The 18,008-nt window shown below is 38.9% G+C and overlaps 1 protein-coding gene across 1 annotated transcript in view; it reads right to left on the minus strand.

The window, feature by feature from the left end:
• The window catches only part of LOC116166399, a 79,282-nt gene that overhangs the window by 14,528 nt on the left and 46,746 nt on the right, over positions 1-18,008 (minus strand). Inside the window, exons 3-5 of the mRNA XM_031481355.1 lie at positions 11,134-11,344; positions 3,362-3,430; positions 3,070-3,197 (exon numbers count right to left, since the gene is read on the minus strand). Coding sequence (XP_031337215.1) covers positions 3,070-3,197; positions 3,362-3,430; positions 11,134-11,344 — 408 coding nt within the window. The remainder of the gene's footprint in view (positions 1-3,069; positions 3,198-3,361; positions 3,431-11,133; positions 11,345-18,008) is intronic.

Consider the following 18,008-nt stretch of genomic DNA (forward strand, 5'->3'; position numbering starts at 1 on the left):
TTGCCGCCCCTCACAATCTCCTAGGTGCCAGCCCGCTTCTACTTGTGCCAAAAAAGGATGGTTCCTGAAGACCATGCAGTGACCATAGACACCAATCCCGGATAGGTAACCACTCCCGCACATGCAAGACGTTTCCCAGATCCTGGACAAGTGCAACATATTTTCGAAACTAGACCTCGTGCGCGCTTTCCAAACCGCAATCACCACCCTCTTCGGAAATTGCAAGACCGATCTAAGTAACGCTTGTACCTTAACACACCCCAGCAACGACGATTGTCTCTTGGTTCACCATCACCATACGCCACATCTCAGGCAAGGATAACGTCGCCGACGCGCTATAGCTCTAAGTTCGCGGAAGATCAGCTTCAAGACGATGACCTCCAGCAAATCTTTAAAGACACTGTCAAGCTACCTACACCTGGTTTTCCGGAATTTGAAATTATGTGCGACAAGCAAAGAAGACACTACCTTCCAGTTTCTGGTCGCTCAGCCGAGTGGAAGGAAAAGGTCTAAGCCTAAGCCTCGGCCAAAGCTAATCTGCCAACGTTTTCGTGCCGCCAGCGGCCTAAAATGCATTGCCATACAGTGTCACTTCTAGGACAGTTTCAGCTAAAAAGAAAAGGTTCAAACACATCCATATGGATTTAGTTGACCCCTTACCACCAAGTTTCGGATTCAGGGTTAACCTTTAAAATTCTTGATTAAAATCCCAATATTTTCACATCTTGAGCTGTTGCGCTTTGAGCACTAACGCTTTTTTTTGCGACACTAACGATCACTAATGCTGATTGATCGATTAAAGTAGAAAATCAAACTGATTTCGCTCGTTGGTCTACTGGCGTGAAGTTGGCAGGTCCCAATAAGTCAAGTTTAATTTTGAGGTGGTTTGGTACCTTTTTGGCGAGGATCTCTTGCAGCACTAACGTTCGAATGTGAAGCACTAACGAGCACTAACGAGCTGCTTCAAATTCGCATTAGGACATGGCCAATTTGACAAAATGTGGGTCTGCTGCATGAATTAGCAGACCCCTTTTTACAACGTTTTCAGCTGTTACACTTTGAGCACTAACGTTTATATTGGCGGCACTAACGAGCACTAACGCTGCTAGTTTAACTAGTGTAAAGATTGCATCGATTTTCTTAAATGGGTCTGCTGGCATGAAGTTAGCAGACCCACAAATATTTTTTTAAAATAGTAAGTTTCCTTTTGTGCACTAACGATTTCTTCAGCGGCACTAACGTGCACTAACGGAACACTAACGATATGAGTAAGCAGAACCATGGTCTGCTGTAGTAGACCTGCCAAGTTCATGGACATACTAGTTTATGGAACTGCATTACGCCGGTTTGGGTCACCCTTTAAAGGATTCCAACCATCCCACTCAAGAGCGTAGGGAAATTAGAAACCCACCACGTCGCCTGATTGGTCCACGCTGTTTGGCCACTAGCGTGCGAGTCCAGGCGTTTAAATACCGACCACAGAGCGTAACAATTCGTTCGATTTCAATCGCGCTTCGTTTCAACTTTGATCTTCAGAGCCAACCGACTCGTTATCAGCCCAGCCGAGGACCACAACACTGCACTGTCGCCGCCCGGAGCCCGCAACGTACCTGTATATATTGTACATAAATTTCTCACATTTTCCACAGTATTTTATTTAGCGTCGCTCGCTAAACCGCGTTTCAATATGACGCACTGTTTGTTTTCCAGCTGTGATCGGTCACTTCTCACGATACAAACAGATTTATTTGAAAATCCGGTGTAAAAAAGACGTCCGGTGCTGGTTTTCGAAATTTAATCACTACCGTTGGAAGTTTGGGTAATATTACGCCGAGCCATGACGCATGTTATCGATATCATCTGAATCCAAAATCAACGAACGCATCAACTGACGGACTTGCAGTTGAAGTTAGTTCTTCCCGCAACCCTTATGACTTTGACTTCCGGTTCATTGTTGTTATTCAAGGTATTTCCTTTTTTCCAAAAACTTCGCTTGTGATTTCATGGCTATTCTTTAATCAAAGGTGCTTTCAGTCGCTGTTGAGTTCTATACACGGTGTGTAAAGATGATTGATCTCATTTTCATCTTTCTTTAAAACATGTTGATGGGTAATGAAACCGCTTAGGTAAGAAAACAAACACACTTGAATTGGAATCAGGACATATTAACGTCGTGTGAATAAACTCCATTTTGTTGAATTACTTTACGCGCGTGTGGAGAACCAGTCTACAATCGGTACGAGTGACGGCGTACCGCTCACAAAATCTCCCCAATCTCTGCACGAAACACATCTACGCGCACACATTTTTCTTTTATTTGGAAAATTAAAAAAAAACATTTATATAGAATATACACGTAATTTGGGTCTTCTGCGTAATAAAATCACTTAAAATGGCGTAAAAAAGATGATTGTGATGGCATTTGTCTTAATTACACTGCTTATAAATAAACTAGTGCACTGTTTAAATGTTGATCACTTTAAATAGTTACACACAACACTAAAAATCAATACGACAAATGGTCTAGCGGTCGTCTTTCGTCTAAATTATTCGCTTAATACGCCACGTTTATGTCGACCCTTATTTATGCGGCAACTTCACACGACGTTTCGTTTACATTGGGCCGCTGTCATGAATACAAAATATCTTATCAGACTTATCAGAATAGTTGCAGGAATTCTAAACGTAACTTCTGATAAATATAAAAAGAAAAGGGGGGAAAACTACCTTCAGTGGAATAAAGCTAGCGACGCAAGCAAAAAAAATAACGAAAATAAGTGGTCTTGTTTGTATGTATGCATCTCTAGGGAGCGTAATAGGTGTCTAGTAGGAGTAAAGGTATCTTGGGGATGTGGAAAAATCCTATAGTCGGGTCAGCATTCGAATGAATACTGAGCTAAAGTACGAAAGTGCAGAGATTCGAGACAATGAAATATATTCTAAAAGCACAAAGGCGCGTTAAGTTTATAATTCCCGTTTCGTCGTGTCGCAATTTATTTTGTCCGAATTAAAATTTAAATTGCGCGATTTAAGCCCAATAATAAGGGGTCGGTTATACAGAATACCTACATTGTCATCGTGATACCAAAAAATATACGCTGTGGGATCGCTGCTGAAGTGAATGGAGCAGGTTAAGTTAATGGTGCTGCCCTTCGCGACGAACAAATCGGAGGCACCGAGAATTCTGGCGGTGGGAACTGAAACAAATGCATATATTTAGATAATTACTCGTTCTAATTGCTGTGGATGATCGCAGTTAGATGGTTAACGTTGTAAAAATCACCATAGCAAGTCCATTAAGTTAGTTTAGTTAGTACATTTAGTCGGAAGATAGTATAGCGTGCACCTTATACTATAGCACCTGTATCAGCAAACATTTTTTGGTATATTTCGTCTTCTCCGCTGTCATTGCAAGGAATGGGTGCCGCATCTGTAAAGATTACACTCTTAGACAATAGTGTTCATCTAATGTAATTACTTCATGAAATTTTGTACGAAAAATGCCAATTGTCGCAAAATTCTATAACTGAATACATAAAACCACCTTTGAGTCTGCATTGCGACGATGCTACATATCTTTGTACGGTTGACCTCAACTGGTTCCATGGTGATCGAAGCAACGATTGATTATCTTCAATACCGGTAGCGCAGTGACCTTGTTCATTCTCTCATTCCCGTTGCATTGTTTAAGTTGCCCTCCACACCGCTCTTATAGTCATCATCGAGGACTTTGGAGGAGTGTACGATACGACTTTACCTTTCTTCTTGGAGTCTACAATCCTCTACCCTTTCCTATCCTGCACTAATCTTTTCACTTCTACATAACTACCCTTGCCTACGTCCCTAACTATTTGGTCCATGTATCTAAGCCTCTGTCGTCCTACCCCCTCTATCTTCTATAGCTAGCCGTACCAATCCGTGGCTGAGCACGGGCCCTATCATTCTAGCTCGTCTTCTCCCAGACTGCTTCGTTTGTTACCCTATCCATCCAGCTCTATCCTTCTATAGCACCACATTTCGAATGCTTCTATCCTACTTTTGTCTTTCCTGCCTATCGTCCAGGTTTCGCATCGAAAGTTTTTAGCAGCCTTTTTTTAATTCCTATATTTATCCCGTATCAGCAGGTGCCGCTTTTGATCAAATGCTTTTTTAGCCTGCGCTATCCTGGATCATATATCTTCCTTGCTACGATTATCTTGTGTAACCTTACTACCTAAATGGCAAAATTCCTTTACATGCCTTAAAGTGTTGTTTCATATTCGGATCTTTATTTTTTCCCATCCTCTCTTTTGGCGCATTTCATTACCTTTGTTTTTTGCTTGTTGATTTTCAAGTATACCCTCCATAACGTTTAATCCTGTTTCTAGATCCCTTTCCCTTTGTGCTAGTATTACTATGCCATCCGCGTATCTCAGCATATGTATTGTTTCGCCCTGCACTTTGACCCCTAAGTTAAAATCCTGCTTTACTCTATTTATAGCTTCCTCTATATAAAGGTTAAATATTTCCGGCAGCCCTGCCTAACCCCCCTCTGCCTCCTCACTCTCTACGATAATTAATCACCGCTCTCTGATCCTTGTAGAGGTTGTAAATTACCCTCCCTATCTTTATACGCTATCCGTGCCGTGCCTCTTTCATTATCCTAAGTAAAGTGTTCCAATTGACCCTATCGAATCCTTTTTTTAAATCTACAAAAGCCAGGTAAGTTATTTTTCCTACTCTTAACCTCGCCCGGCATCTTCCCTGTCTCTTATATCCTATTTGTTAGTTTAAAGAGTCTTTGCTGCACCTTTGGCCCTGAGTATTTTATTAGTTTTTCCGATACTGCATCTGCTCCTGTTGCTTTCCCTACTTTAAGGTCCTCTATAGCTTTGTCGAACTCTGCTCTTAGTATGCTAAACCCTTTGAGATGTTTGGTTCTTCCGGCCTGTATAATTGTTCAACGTACTCTTTCCATCTCTCTGCTCTGTCCCTAGGTTCTATGAGTTCTTCGCCTTCTGCACCCTGCAGAACTCTGACCTTGCCTTACTAAAATCACTCTTAATTTTCCTATATCCTACGTCCGCCCTACCTTTATTGAACTCAGCCTCTATTCGCATTTCCTTTCGAGCCACTGTTCTTTTGCTAACCTACATTCCCTATCTACCTTGTTTTTTTTTAATTTTTTATATGTATCTTTTCTGGCTATCCTTGTTTCTACTCCTAACATATCTCCAGCTACATTCCTCAGTCCTGATCTAATGCCTGATAAAACTTCCTCACATGGTTCGTTTCCCTACTCTCTTTTCTAAATCTACCCTGTCTTCTTTCTTAGGTTTGGCCAACTGTTTTAACTTAAACCTGCTATGCATCACAACTAAATTGTGGTCACTAGCTATGTCCGCACGTGGCTTGGGTAGGTTTCTAAATCTCTCTTGCACTAAAATGTAGTCTATTTCTTTATCTCCCAGCATTGTCCACGTATATCTCCTACACCTATGGTTGTTAAACCAGGTGTTAGTTATAGTTAATCTATTCTTAGTGCAAAATTGTATTAACCGGTCCCCCCTCTCATTTCTGTTTCCTAAACCGTACGGTTCCTACTATGTTGTCTTCCCTAGCTTCCCCTACTACCGCGTTCCAGTCTCCTGTGATAATTAAATTCTCTTCAACCCTAACTCCCTTTAACGCAGTTTCTAGTTCTCCGTATACCTGCTCTACCTCTTCATCTTCCAGAAGTTGGCATGTAAATCTGAACCGCTTTCCTGCCGTAGGGTTTGTTTTTTATTCTACTACAAGGATCCTATCACTTACTACCCTGCAGCTTTTAATTCTATTGCCTAACGTTTTGTTTAGCACAAACCCTACCCCTGTGTGACCGTTCCCTGTACCTGAGTGTACCACTCTGTACTCTCCTGACCAAAAGTCACCTTGTTCATTCCACTTACAATATCTAAATCTAACCTTGCCCATTTTTAAGTTTTCTAATCTACCTACCCTCCATAAACTCCTCACATTCCATGCTCCTACTCGGGGATTCAGCCAATGCTGCTTCATCACCCAACTATATGATTATTAGAAATATCCATCCCAGAACATGGATCTGAACCAACTACTACTGCACTTCAATCCACCAATCTCAAATCCAGTGTCGCTGAAAGGTAGTGGAGGCAAAATTTTTGATCTTTTTCACCTTCGACCATACCATTTTAATTCTTGTTCAGTATTCCAGCGTTTTTGCTCCATTGGTGATTTTCCTGACCCCGGAAACATCGTGATAGCGCTTATGCCTCACTTCGTGGAACGCTGCCAACTCTTCTGGGCCTGTAATCCTATCCAGGTTTGGGAGCAAGTAGTGAATAATCTTCAGGCACGGTTTGGTTTTAGGATGAATTAGAAAAATCCAATTAGTATACAAATATCTCCCTTTGTATCCGCGAATCTTCGGAAAGTTGCTTAATTAACGTCGATGGGGAAGTACAATTTCTACAATCCTCGATTCCTTTTTACTTACCCCTACCAATTATTTAATAAAAACAATAAACACAGGCCAATTTAAGAAATATACATCAAATTTATCATCTCATAGGCCACCAACGAAACGACAAACACTACATGCACAGGTCCCAAAAGCAACAGCTCTTCAACATTGTCAGAGCGATACAGCTTCCACAGCACCACACAGGGATACAGCGGAATTCTGTGTAAAGGTATACAAATTGACCCCCTCAGCGACTGTGCAGCTCAGTGGTAGAGCGTTGGGCTGCATAGCCGGAGGTCGGGTGTTCGAACCTGGGCTGAGGTAAGAACTTTTCATCTGTGGGCATTCTGTCGGTTACTTCAAATTAGGTTTTCCTGCAGTTTTCCTAATTCGTAAGCTAAATATCGGACCTACTGCAGGGGTGCCTCTAAAAAGCTTTGTGCAATTGGGTAAAAGCCTGTCGAGGGGGGACAATAAATAAATAATGATAAAAGTGTGAAGTGATTCACTTAATCGCGTCAGAACACCATGGCAAAAGAGGTCCATTCAAGGATTAAATGCACAACTGGGTTCTATGCTTGAAACACTAAATGACGTGTATTATACACTGAACAACACGCCGACACACATGCAAAAGGGTGTGGGCCAAAAAACGATCATGCAGGGGATGGAAAACGTTCTGAACTACCAGCACCGGCAACACCTACCGTTGATAAGAAAAATCTTTACCTGAAATGTAATTGAGATCCTTTGGCAAAAAATACAGAAAAAGGCGTATTCCATTAAGGACGCTAGTGGTTGCTTGAAAAAACAACAGTTTATTGCCAGTAGGAAATGACTTGGATGTGGCGGTGATGTAGCACTAACGTTACTATAATCGAAAAAATACCGTTTTACGATTACTGAATGCTTAACGTTTACACCACGGTGTAAAACAATAAGAAGTGTATCAACTCCCCTTCTTTTTGGTGTAAGCACACAGTGAAGTGACTAATAAAAACGAAACTATAGGCTCAGTCTATCACACTTCCGCTAATAGCGGGTTATGGGGTTTTCGTAGGAAAATCGCGATCGCCTTTATTTGCCTAGTTGTATTGATGTACTTTTTAACTTAAATATTCATTTCAGATATTCTTTACGCTATCTGCATACTTTTTTGTAAATTCGTTATAGTTTAGATTATCGGAAATTCCTTTTTCTGCCGCTAGAGGTCACGCAAAGTAAGCTGAAGTACAAGAGTTGTTGCATTGTGACTTAAAGGGATTTACTGGGCCATGTGATATTTCTGTGAAATTCCCTTTTATGTAGTACTACTGATACGCTTCATTGAACACGCATTTTGCGGATATATTTACAAGCATTTAAGCTCCGTTGGGTATGTACAGTGTAATTACAAAACGCCTTTACAAATTTCCTTATATATAGACTTTTATTGAAAACTTATACATGTGATTGAGGTGTCATCTTGTAGCAAAATACTTCAAGTTTCATTGACATTTGACGCATTGTTGTAGTACTGAATTCCGCCACTACGAGTGACTGTAACAAACAAACCTAAAATGGCGGATTTCACACGGCCTAAACATGCGTGTTTTGGATGGAAGAAATAAAGTCAGCGAAAATTTCAAGGTAAATGTCGTACCGAGTATGAAAAGGAATCTCCTAAAAGGCATACAATTTACCCTTGGCACCCTTGTTTCGAAAAGGTTGAACACGTAAAAGTCCGGACACTAAAATCTTGCCAGAATAGATAATTTACTTGGTGCTGCTCCAGAAAAGGCAGTAGTCTCTTCCGTGGGCACTCATCCCGGTAAATTTGCTGGTTCATGGTCCCAGAAGTAACGAAAGGTTCACCTTTTAGTCTACAACTGGAGATTGCTTGCCATACAAGGAACTTTTTAGTGAATTTGGACCTCTTCGTGATTTTACATTCTTTTGGGTATAGAATTTGTGCCCAGGAACAAGACTGCCAGGTAGTAGGTTTCGTCGTCCATAACCACACAATCTTATTTTCCTAACAAAGTTTCGTACAATTTCCTCGAGCGCTTCTTTGCCTCCAAATCCTGCTTTGTATTCCGATCCGGCACAATCTGAGCCTTAAAACTCCTTAATCCCGTCCTATTCTTCGCTTTTTGGACTAGGGATTACGAAACATTTACCTTTTTCGCTTGAACTTATCCTAACAACCCAGATAACACGTAAGTACGTACATTGCAAACACATAGTACGTACAGCGCTGGATTTACGGACGTACATTTCGCGTACACTTACGGTTAATGTACGTACATTTTACGTACATGGTAAGGTATTTTTGCACTTTTGTTCATAAATAAACGACAAAATACAAAGTGACTCATTACACATAAAGTGCACGTAACAACTTTAAGACGCAGAGAGATAAAGGAACTGATATCTGTAGTTCTCTGGAGCGATGTAAATAAATTAAACTACGTTTAGTCTTGGCTACAGGTAAGTTTTACAGAAACAGATCGGTTAAATAAAAATAGATCTGTTTCTGATGAATAGACCTGTTTGTTATGACCTGTTTCTGATGAACAGACCTGTTTTTAATAAGCCCGTTCTTTTTAACAGACCTGTACAACAACGATGACCTTCAATGAGTTTAGACCACGCTTTAACGTCACGTCTGGCGCGTCAGGTGACTATCTCGCACAGGTGGCCTCCTATCTACTTTCGACAATAGTTTGAGCGCGACAAGTGGAAGGGCGGACGCCTCGTTATTCGTCCCTTAATGTTGTTCATGTAGTTGTTCTCCCTTCAATGAATGAATAGCACCAACGAGAAACCATTTGCCATGGCATAACGTCCTAAGACACTACACAACTCGCGATGAATTGCAGTCGCATTTTTATTTCTCGCATAGGCGGAGGGAGAAAATGGAGTCGACGCACAGGCATAGAAATTTTCCAGTGCTGTCAGCACACACAGACGCAAATTCCCCGCGACTTTCAGATTTTTCCAGCCTTCCACGCGGATTTAAAAAAATAGTGCATCTCATCAAAAGCAAAAGTAACTATGATGGAACCAAACTGGTGCGATTTTTCAGAGAAAGTATCACTATGGGCGACCTTTATGTAAACTTTGGGTAACAATTGAACATATAGACGAATTTTCTACACATATTTTTACACTACACGTTTGTCATAAAAAGTTACCCAACGAAATAAATTGCATTTGCATATGTGGCCAAAGGCGGCACGGGATAAAAGTTGGTTTTATCTTGCATGGTAAATTAAAGGTCTCAACAAAAGGAACTTTTTTACCAATTACCGCCCTTCTTTCTTGCCCCTTATTAAAATAGGGCGTGGAGTGGGAGACGGATCTGGTTTTATTCTTCATGGTACTCTAATGAAGGGAATTAATTTCTACTAACTCGACCCTTTATCGTAATCGAATAGATTTCTTTATATCTCAAGAGCGGATTGTCGGAGGAGGGTACTTGCAAAGGGCGATTGGGACGTATGGTAGAAATATACGCATTGGTGATGTCAAAACTTGCAGTGCGAATATCTCGAGATTGGAATGAGGAGAGCTATTGAAACTAGGCAGGGTAAAAATTTTAAGTACGAATTTGTCAAAAACAGAGTGTCGGAAGATGTTACTCACAAAAAGCGATAGGGGGCGTAGGGGCGTTAAAAAATCCGGTTTATCTGCACAATATGTACTTGTTTTAAATTATCGTTGCTTTGTGATGGCTGTCAAGAAACACGAATGTCACTACAGTCTTTCTTCTGTGTCCTTATTTTGTGTCCTGCGACACAATATCATTCCTTTTGTATATATTGCCGTATCCAACTACCAGGAACACTCTCTTGCAGAATTCGGTGTTCTTGAAGTGTATCTGCATTTTTTCCATTGAAAGATAGTGAAGTGAATCATTACTTTTTAAAAACTCCGAATAAACTACTAATAAACTTCCCAGTAACACACATTGTACGAAGACGTATAAGATCTTACCCTGTATAAGGAGTTCAATTTATCGAGTTACCTATTGACTTTCACGATTCGGAGCGGATTTCATCGCCGGGAAACTTAGCAGTAATTTCCCAAGTACTTACACCTAAGATTGGATTCATTATAGATTACAGTATAGACTATTAATAACATTTAATGAAATTTATTTTCATTTGTAGTAGAGATTACTCGACAAAATTTTAATTTGTTCGCTTTTCAGCAATCTCCACTTCGCGAATACGGGAGGCGAAGGAAAATACTTTAAAACAATGGCTAAAGAGATCGGTGTCATTACCGCTATACTATAACAACTTTCGAAACTTGTATTTACTACCGCAAAAGTGTTCTGTTTTTGTATGATAACACCCTAGGTGATTAATTCCGTTAAAAGTTGGCAGCGTAGTCGAGCGGAATCGAAAGCTTTCGGTGGTATAAATGAATCACCAAGAGGGTATAATATATTTTATTTTGTGGGTATTTCATGCAAACTATTTATTGTATTTTCGGATGATATCGGCCGCATCTGACCGGGAATTGATTATGAAACAAGTCATTTTTTACGAGGGTAATAGAGAGTTCAATCCAAAAGACTCTTTCACATACCTTCTGTCTCTGAAATAAACATGTTCATATAAGTCATCGTGTGAAGAGGATGCAAAAGTGTAACAATTACTTCCATTGCATTTGAATGTACTTACCGATTATGGTTACAAGTACAAAGTAGCTTATGACGGGTTGGGTATTAATTTGACATTCGTAGATGCCTTCATCTCTTTTCTGGGCCCATTTGATTTGGAGTGTCCAATCGTCGGTTTCTCGATGATAAGTGACTTGAAATCGTTGATCGCTGGTGTATGTATAGTCTCCTACTGTTAAAATATGAATGTCACGATGCCTGATCCAGGAGACCTGCAACAAACGTGCGTAATTAATTGCGTTATCCAAAAAGTGTACATTTAGTTAAAGAGAAAAGTCATTAGAATAGTTTTCCATTGCCAGGAAATAATTCTTACACCCTTGAAAATACTTACAAAATATGGTTATATTTCATTCATCGTTAATTATTAAGAAAGGTTTCGATTAAGGGGCTTTAATGACAGTTACAAGTGGATTTTCCACATAAAGTTGACGATTTTGGTCATTAACTTCCAATTAGTTGGTAATTGCTGCAAACGTGATTTTATATTTAAAATGACTTCATATAGATATAGTGAAACACTTGATAGTCCTGTTATCTCTTTCCATATAAATTTGGCATTTTTTATCGTTAAGTAGTTGCTAAAAACGAAAATTTAGCGCCTGGTAGCAGTGCAGATTTAATATTGTATAAATAAACTACGTCGCACAGAGAATATTTTGGTTTCAGCACCTTCAATAAGGTTGGGTCACCCTGTTTGTATGAGGTATTTCAATTTTTTTAAGTAAATCTGGCGGATTTCTCCGAATAAGCGCAAAGTCTGATACTCTCGATGGAATTTGTATTTCAGTAACTGTTTTTTCTTTTACCACGTTGTGTAGATGCGAAATTTTCGTTTTAATTTTATCGCTTTTGTAAATTGTTCAATTTAAAAAGGTATGGGGAGACATCGCTGGAATTCTGCCTCATATGTCATTTTGTAATAAACACACAATCTAATCCTATAAAATATCGTTGCTAAATAAACTATGGTATATTGTATAATTAAAGGAGAAAAAAAAGGAAAATTGCATCTGGTCGAATTTTGTGTGATTCATAAAAGGGTTTATCTGGTCCTTTGCGATAAGAAATATTATTGTTAAACGAAATTTAATTAATACGCATGGCGGTTCTGATAAGAAATTGTAGGTATTTTACGACCATGTCCGCATTTCTCGGCGTAAGTGGCGATGCGTTCTGTCGAAGATAGTTTATGTGAAAATTCGTAAAGGAAAAGTTTATTTTTTGTTGGAAGTGGTGGATCCTTTAAATACCGGAGATTTTTTTTTATTTCGTGAAGGTTGAGTGCGTGTGTTTCATTACACAGTTATTAGTTAATTACGTAATCAATCGTGATTTGTAAAAAAGTTGTTTCGAAGAAGTTAAGTAATCGCATTCAGAGACTTAAATTATAACGTCGTAAAGTGTGTTAGTAAAGGTTCATGAAAACGTTAACAGAAAAAGTCGTAGTTCGAATACCATAGTGAAGTCCGAAAAGTCATCCAATTTTGTCATCATCATCCAGAAAACGAAGCGTGTGATTGTGTCAGTTCTAAGTGCGCCTGAATATCGCAAAATTGTTACGACTAGATTTACTGGATTATTGAAAAACTGTAAGTAATTAAGACTTCTTTATTTAACTGTTCAATGATGACTGCCTGCGTGCGTGGTATGTGTAAAATCAGCCTCTAAACGCCTTTTTTTCTTCCAGTATTGTTTTAATTTCCTTTATGTTTTGTGGAATAAATTTTTATATTTGTCAATTAGTTAAGTCTGTGTTTAATCGAACCAAAAGTGCTCAGTCTATTCGTCTATGTCGTGTTAATTAATCCATTTGGTTAATTCTTTGGTATTGTCGGGGGTTGAGCGAGGCACTGTGTGTTTCAGATTAATAAAATTTAAAGTCAACATTAGGATCTTGCTTTATAGTGGATACCGGAAGTTTATTTGTTTAATTAAGCTAGCTCGACAGATGTTTTGCGGGTGGCCTATTAGTGATCGTTTGCCATTTCACACAATATAGTAATATTATATAGCTAGGGGCTAAAGTATGGTAGAAAATGAAGCAGCAGAGAAAGAATGCGATCAAGATACCCGATCCTGTTATCCGACTAAGACGCGAGGGGCAAAAGGTTTTAGTAGGTGTAAGTCCCACACTCCCCCTGCACCGATTAGAACTCAGCAGCAGGGGGATGCAAAAAGGTACTTACTAATACCCAGATGTGATCAATTAAAACAAAACTCCTTAGAAGAAGCTATCAGATTCAAACAGATATATGGAAAACGGTATAATGATTATAAGGTGTGGTGCGTGAACCAGAAAGAATAAAATATTGGAGGTAACCACTAATTATTAAATTATGTTTGACATTTCATTGTGTACTGTCACTTTTCGTCTCCCTTCAGTACGAAAACTTTAGCTCCGGAGTCTTTTTCTAGTGCGCTTTGTTATCTTCTTCGTCTTTTTTTTTTACAAGATTAGTATTCAGTTTGTTGCAATGATTGTAATGGAAGCGTATATTATTTTTTTTTTCATTCTTTATACATTTATAGAGTAATTAGGATACAATTATAACAGCTCGAACTATACCTATATCATTATTGTTCATATGTTACTCCCCTCAACTTCTTTAACCCTTCAACTTTATCATGACCTAACCAAGGATTCCCCTTCCATAAGTATTTTTTCTCTCTTTAAATTTACTATAAGACTAAGTGGCGCCTATCCGGTTTACTTACACATTTTTACTTTGTCGAGTAGTCGTAGAAGAGAACCCATTAACCACACCGGCCTATCTCTACTTTTTCTGAGCTTACAGCGCATGTAACACAAGGTGAAGTCTATTGGTTGAACGAATCAAGATGGCCGCTGAAACCAATTAGCAGCCATTTTGAACGTGTATTTGCAAAATTAAGAAAGTGGGGACGCGTTCAGGGGAGATAGCACCGTAGATAATTCAGCGATGGATCACGAAGCGTTAGGCACGCGGGTAGAATTAAGTGTAACCGGCACCGGAGAAGTTGGTTTCCTCGAATTATTCAATATACAGAGGGTTTTTTTTTGTTTTCACTATGGGATGTCGCAAACCGTAAGAGATACAAAGTCGTTTAATGCAGAATTTTATGCTGATTAATTTTACCTTTCAAAGTTTCTTGTAGCGCGACAAGTAGCGAAGTCATTTTCTATAGTGCGCTGGCGTTCATTTATTCTCAAGTGTATCAAAAAAATAATTTTTTTCTCAGCATCCTAGCGATACTAAAATAAATAAAATTTCAAAATGGGCGATACTTATTTAGAAATTGATCTTGGAATTTTTGACCATGGTTTCCATGGAGTTGATGGTGACTGTGGGGGAGAGTACACGAATAAATTTCGGACAACAAAATCAGTGTCGTTTAAATTGAGTTTTACTTTTATGTGAAGTGAAAGAAATTAAGTTTAGAAGCATCATCAGCTTAGTGTTTGATTTATGAGTTCGTGCATATGTTTATCGAAAAGCGCAATTATTACCGGATGGTAAAAAATATTTGACATAAGCTAATTAAATCGATCGCTTGTTGCGTGGTATGTTTTATCTGTCCCTGGGCGCCAATCTTTCTTTCAGCTGATTAATTCTTCAGAATTGTGGAGGAGCTTTAGGCTGCTTAATTTCTCAAACTACTAAAATGTGCTATAAGAAAAATCCCTGAAGGGCGAACAAGTTTGTCAAATGTGTGATCTTAGCAGCGTTATGATTGCTACTCGTATATATTATTTGTAGACTTGCTGGACTATTTGTGTCTGCAGCAGAACGCAAGACAATGGGATTAGTGCTCCGCCTGCAATGTTACAACCCCGCATAGGGTAATTCAAAAACTTCAATTGCTCCCAGATTTAATAATTTAAGCGTTACATTTTCCAATTACAAAGTGCCGTATGAAATTTCTGTAATCGACATTGTAACTCACGAAATCTAACTTCTGTTTACGTCACGCACCCAACGGCAAAGTGATTTTAGCACTCGATGCGTTCGGAATACAAATAAGCTTCCTATCTATATTAGTTTTATTGTTTTATTGAAGAAGTTACGCTGGAAAATTAAAATCGAAACGAGCTGTAATTGTTCTCACGCACAGAATAACTTAACAGGTTCTGAATTAATTACGTTTCACAAAGTATAATTAAATGACTACCGAAAGGGTGTTGAGATGCATTGATGTGGACGAAAGGAATTGAATTTGGATAAATAAAGAAAATCGAGAACAAGCGAAGGCGTCACAATGACATGGAAACTTTCATTATAAGTAGATAGTCTTAGTTGTATATTCCGCGAAATATGCACGCTGTAGCACTTTCGCATTGTTTCCAATAAAATGGAAACGAGCACGATAGAGTTGAAAACTAGCATAGCCTTGTTTCCTTCAATACGCGCGGGAGTTAACTTTTCTTACATTTTTCGTTCTTTTCCTCTCCTTTTCTGTAGCAATCTGCGCATTTATCCCATTGTTACCACATTTTATTGCATAAGAATTACATCCCTAGCACGCTTAACGTTGAGGATTGACATTTCTATTTTGATATTAATGTAACCATCTGTGGCACCACTGGCAGAATTACGAACAAGCGCAAATAATTTTAACAATATTCCTTTGTATGCATTCGATTTTATATTCCTGATATTGTCTTAAACACACCAAAGAGTAATATAAGGTCGTCGAATGAAACTTGTAGTATAAATCCAAGACGATTTTACCTAATTTTTTTTATTTTTATGTAGGCGAATGGTCTCCGAGTACAGTCCCGTCGAGTTATATGCGTGCGAAAATTGGTGGCGCCAGGAAATCGTGACTTACGATGAAATTAGCTATATCGATGCGAAGATCTGCTGAGCCAGATCCTCTAGTTATCAGTGTGCTGTAGTGTTTGCTGAGTCGATGGGAAATTAGGATTAAAAGGAGTTTGCGCGGCGTAGTTGTAGAGTTGTAGGTGAAGCATTAAGCTTCAGCAGTGATTTCCACCAATTACTTTTACTTTAGGTTTGCCCGATTTTTAGTATTATAAGATGTACTGGGGTCTGGGTGGTTAGATTACGGGGTAGGTTTCTTAAAATTTTTGGTTGCTTTATTATATTTTAGGTCATTGGTCCCCGACATGGCACTGTCCGGTTAATTACGTGAAAAAAGGTTGTAGCGCAAACTTGCTGGGTTATAATCCGCAAGTATTTAGCATCTGTGCACCGCTGGGTGAAATGTTTTCCTTATCAAAGGTTTCTAGAAAATTGCTTGACTAAAATGGGATTGGTGAAGGGAGATGAATTCTATTGGTAAAAGAAATAAAAATTGCCTTTGAAACCGATTAGCAACAATTTGAAGACGTATTTGAAAAATTGAAAAAAAGTGGAGATTAAGTCGAAAGCGATAGCCGGAAAGCCTTAATCAGCGTGAAACCACATTGGGGCTCATGACGACGTCGCTTAAGTTGGAAGCGCCACCAGAAAGAAAAATCAACTGCGCATCGAAGTACAACAAAGACCGCGTTAATAATAAAAAATAAAGAATCGCGTTAAATCGTGTGAGTATCGTGTGAAAAATCAGAAAAGTGCAATTGAGCCGTGGTTTCTAAAAAGAGGAACGTCGACTGTACATATAAAGTATGACGGAACCTGGTCGCAGTCGAATTTCAATGTGCGTAAAACTGTAATATACGGTATTTGTGTGTTCATCCCGTTCTTTTAAGGGTAAAAAGAACTTGTCTTTTTAAATACTAGAGAAACAGTCCTTAATGAAGCGGCACTTGTTTTGTTTATATTGTGTCATAGTTTATCTCATGGTTTTCTCCACTTGTCGTTGAGATAAGGGTTTGCGTTCTCGCTTAAAATTAATTAATTTTGTAAACAGTTGTGGCAGGTGCGCGTTTAGATAAGAATGTTGTTTATTTTAATAATAGAATTGAGAAGTGGAATCGTTAACCTTGTGCCGTTTACGTGAAGCCTGAGCCGCCGTCACCAACCTGTCGGATTCATGGCTCAGTGGTAGAGCATTGGGTTATGAATCCGAAGGTCGGGTGTTCGAACCTGGGTTGAGGTGAATTTTTCATCTGTGGCGGAGATGGAAATTACCTTAGACCAGCTCCGAGCATTCTACCGGCTACTCCGAATTAGGTTTTCCTGCAGTTTTCCTAATTCGTAAGGTAAATACCGGAGTAGTATAGACCAACTTAAGACCTTCTGCAGAGGCATCTCTAAATAGCATTATGCGGGTCACTCTGTAATTGGGCGCATGCCTGTTGAGGGCCCAAAACAAGAGAGGGATAATATAATATATAATAATAATATTCCCTCTATAATACAAAAGCTCGAGCATTTTTTTTACATTTTCGAGAAACTGGTTCGCTATAAAATGCAAAAGCCTATTAATTGATGACAATCAGTTGTAATAAATATCCATAATTGTGTTTTCAATTTCCAGCCACCTCCTCGTCTCATAAAAACCTATTATTGTTTGTGCTCCGGTGTTTATATACAGTGTGCTCCCGGATTGACTTCACTATACGTGTAATTGATCACTAATTGCTTGGACTGAAAAAATTTTAAGCACATTTTTACTTTTTAAAATCCATGATGGCCGTAAAAATTGAGAAAATCTGTTTTAAACAGAATACTTTGTTTCTGACGACAAATCAAATACTGATCCAATAATCCATACTCTATATAGATGAGTGTTTCAATAGCAAAGGGATACTGGCGTGAAACTCCGTAACTAAAAAAGGATGTGAGGCTGCAGGCTGTTCACGCTGCAAGGACTTATTTAAAATTCAACATCAGTTCTGAAAAGGTCTTTCTAAAATCCGATTTCAAAAACGCATTTAACTCAGTGGAGCGAGATGTTTTACTTTTTGAAGTCAAAGAGAAGACTCCA

This window comes from Photinus pyralis, unplaced genomic scaffold (genome assembly GCF_008802855.1).
Source record: "Photinus pyralis isolate 1611_PpyrPB1 unplaced genomic scaffold, Ppyr1.3 Ppyr1.4_LG3b, whole genome shotgun sequence".
NCBI classification, from domain to species: domain Eukaryota; kingdom Metazoa; phylum Arthropoda; class Insecta; order Coleoptera; family Lampyridae; genus Photinus; species Photinus pyralis.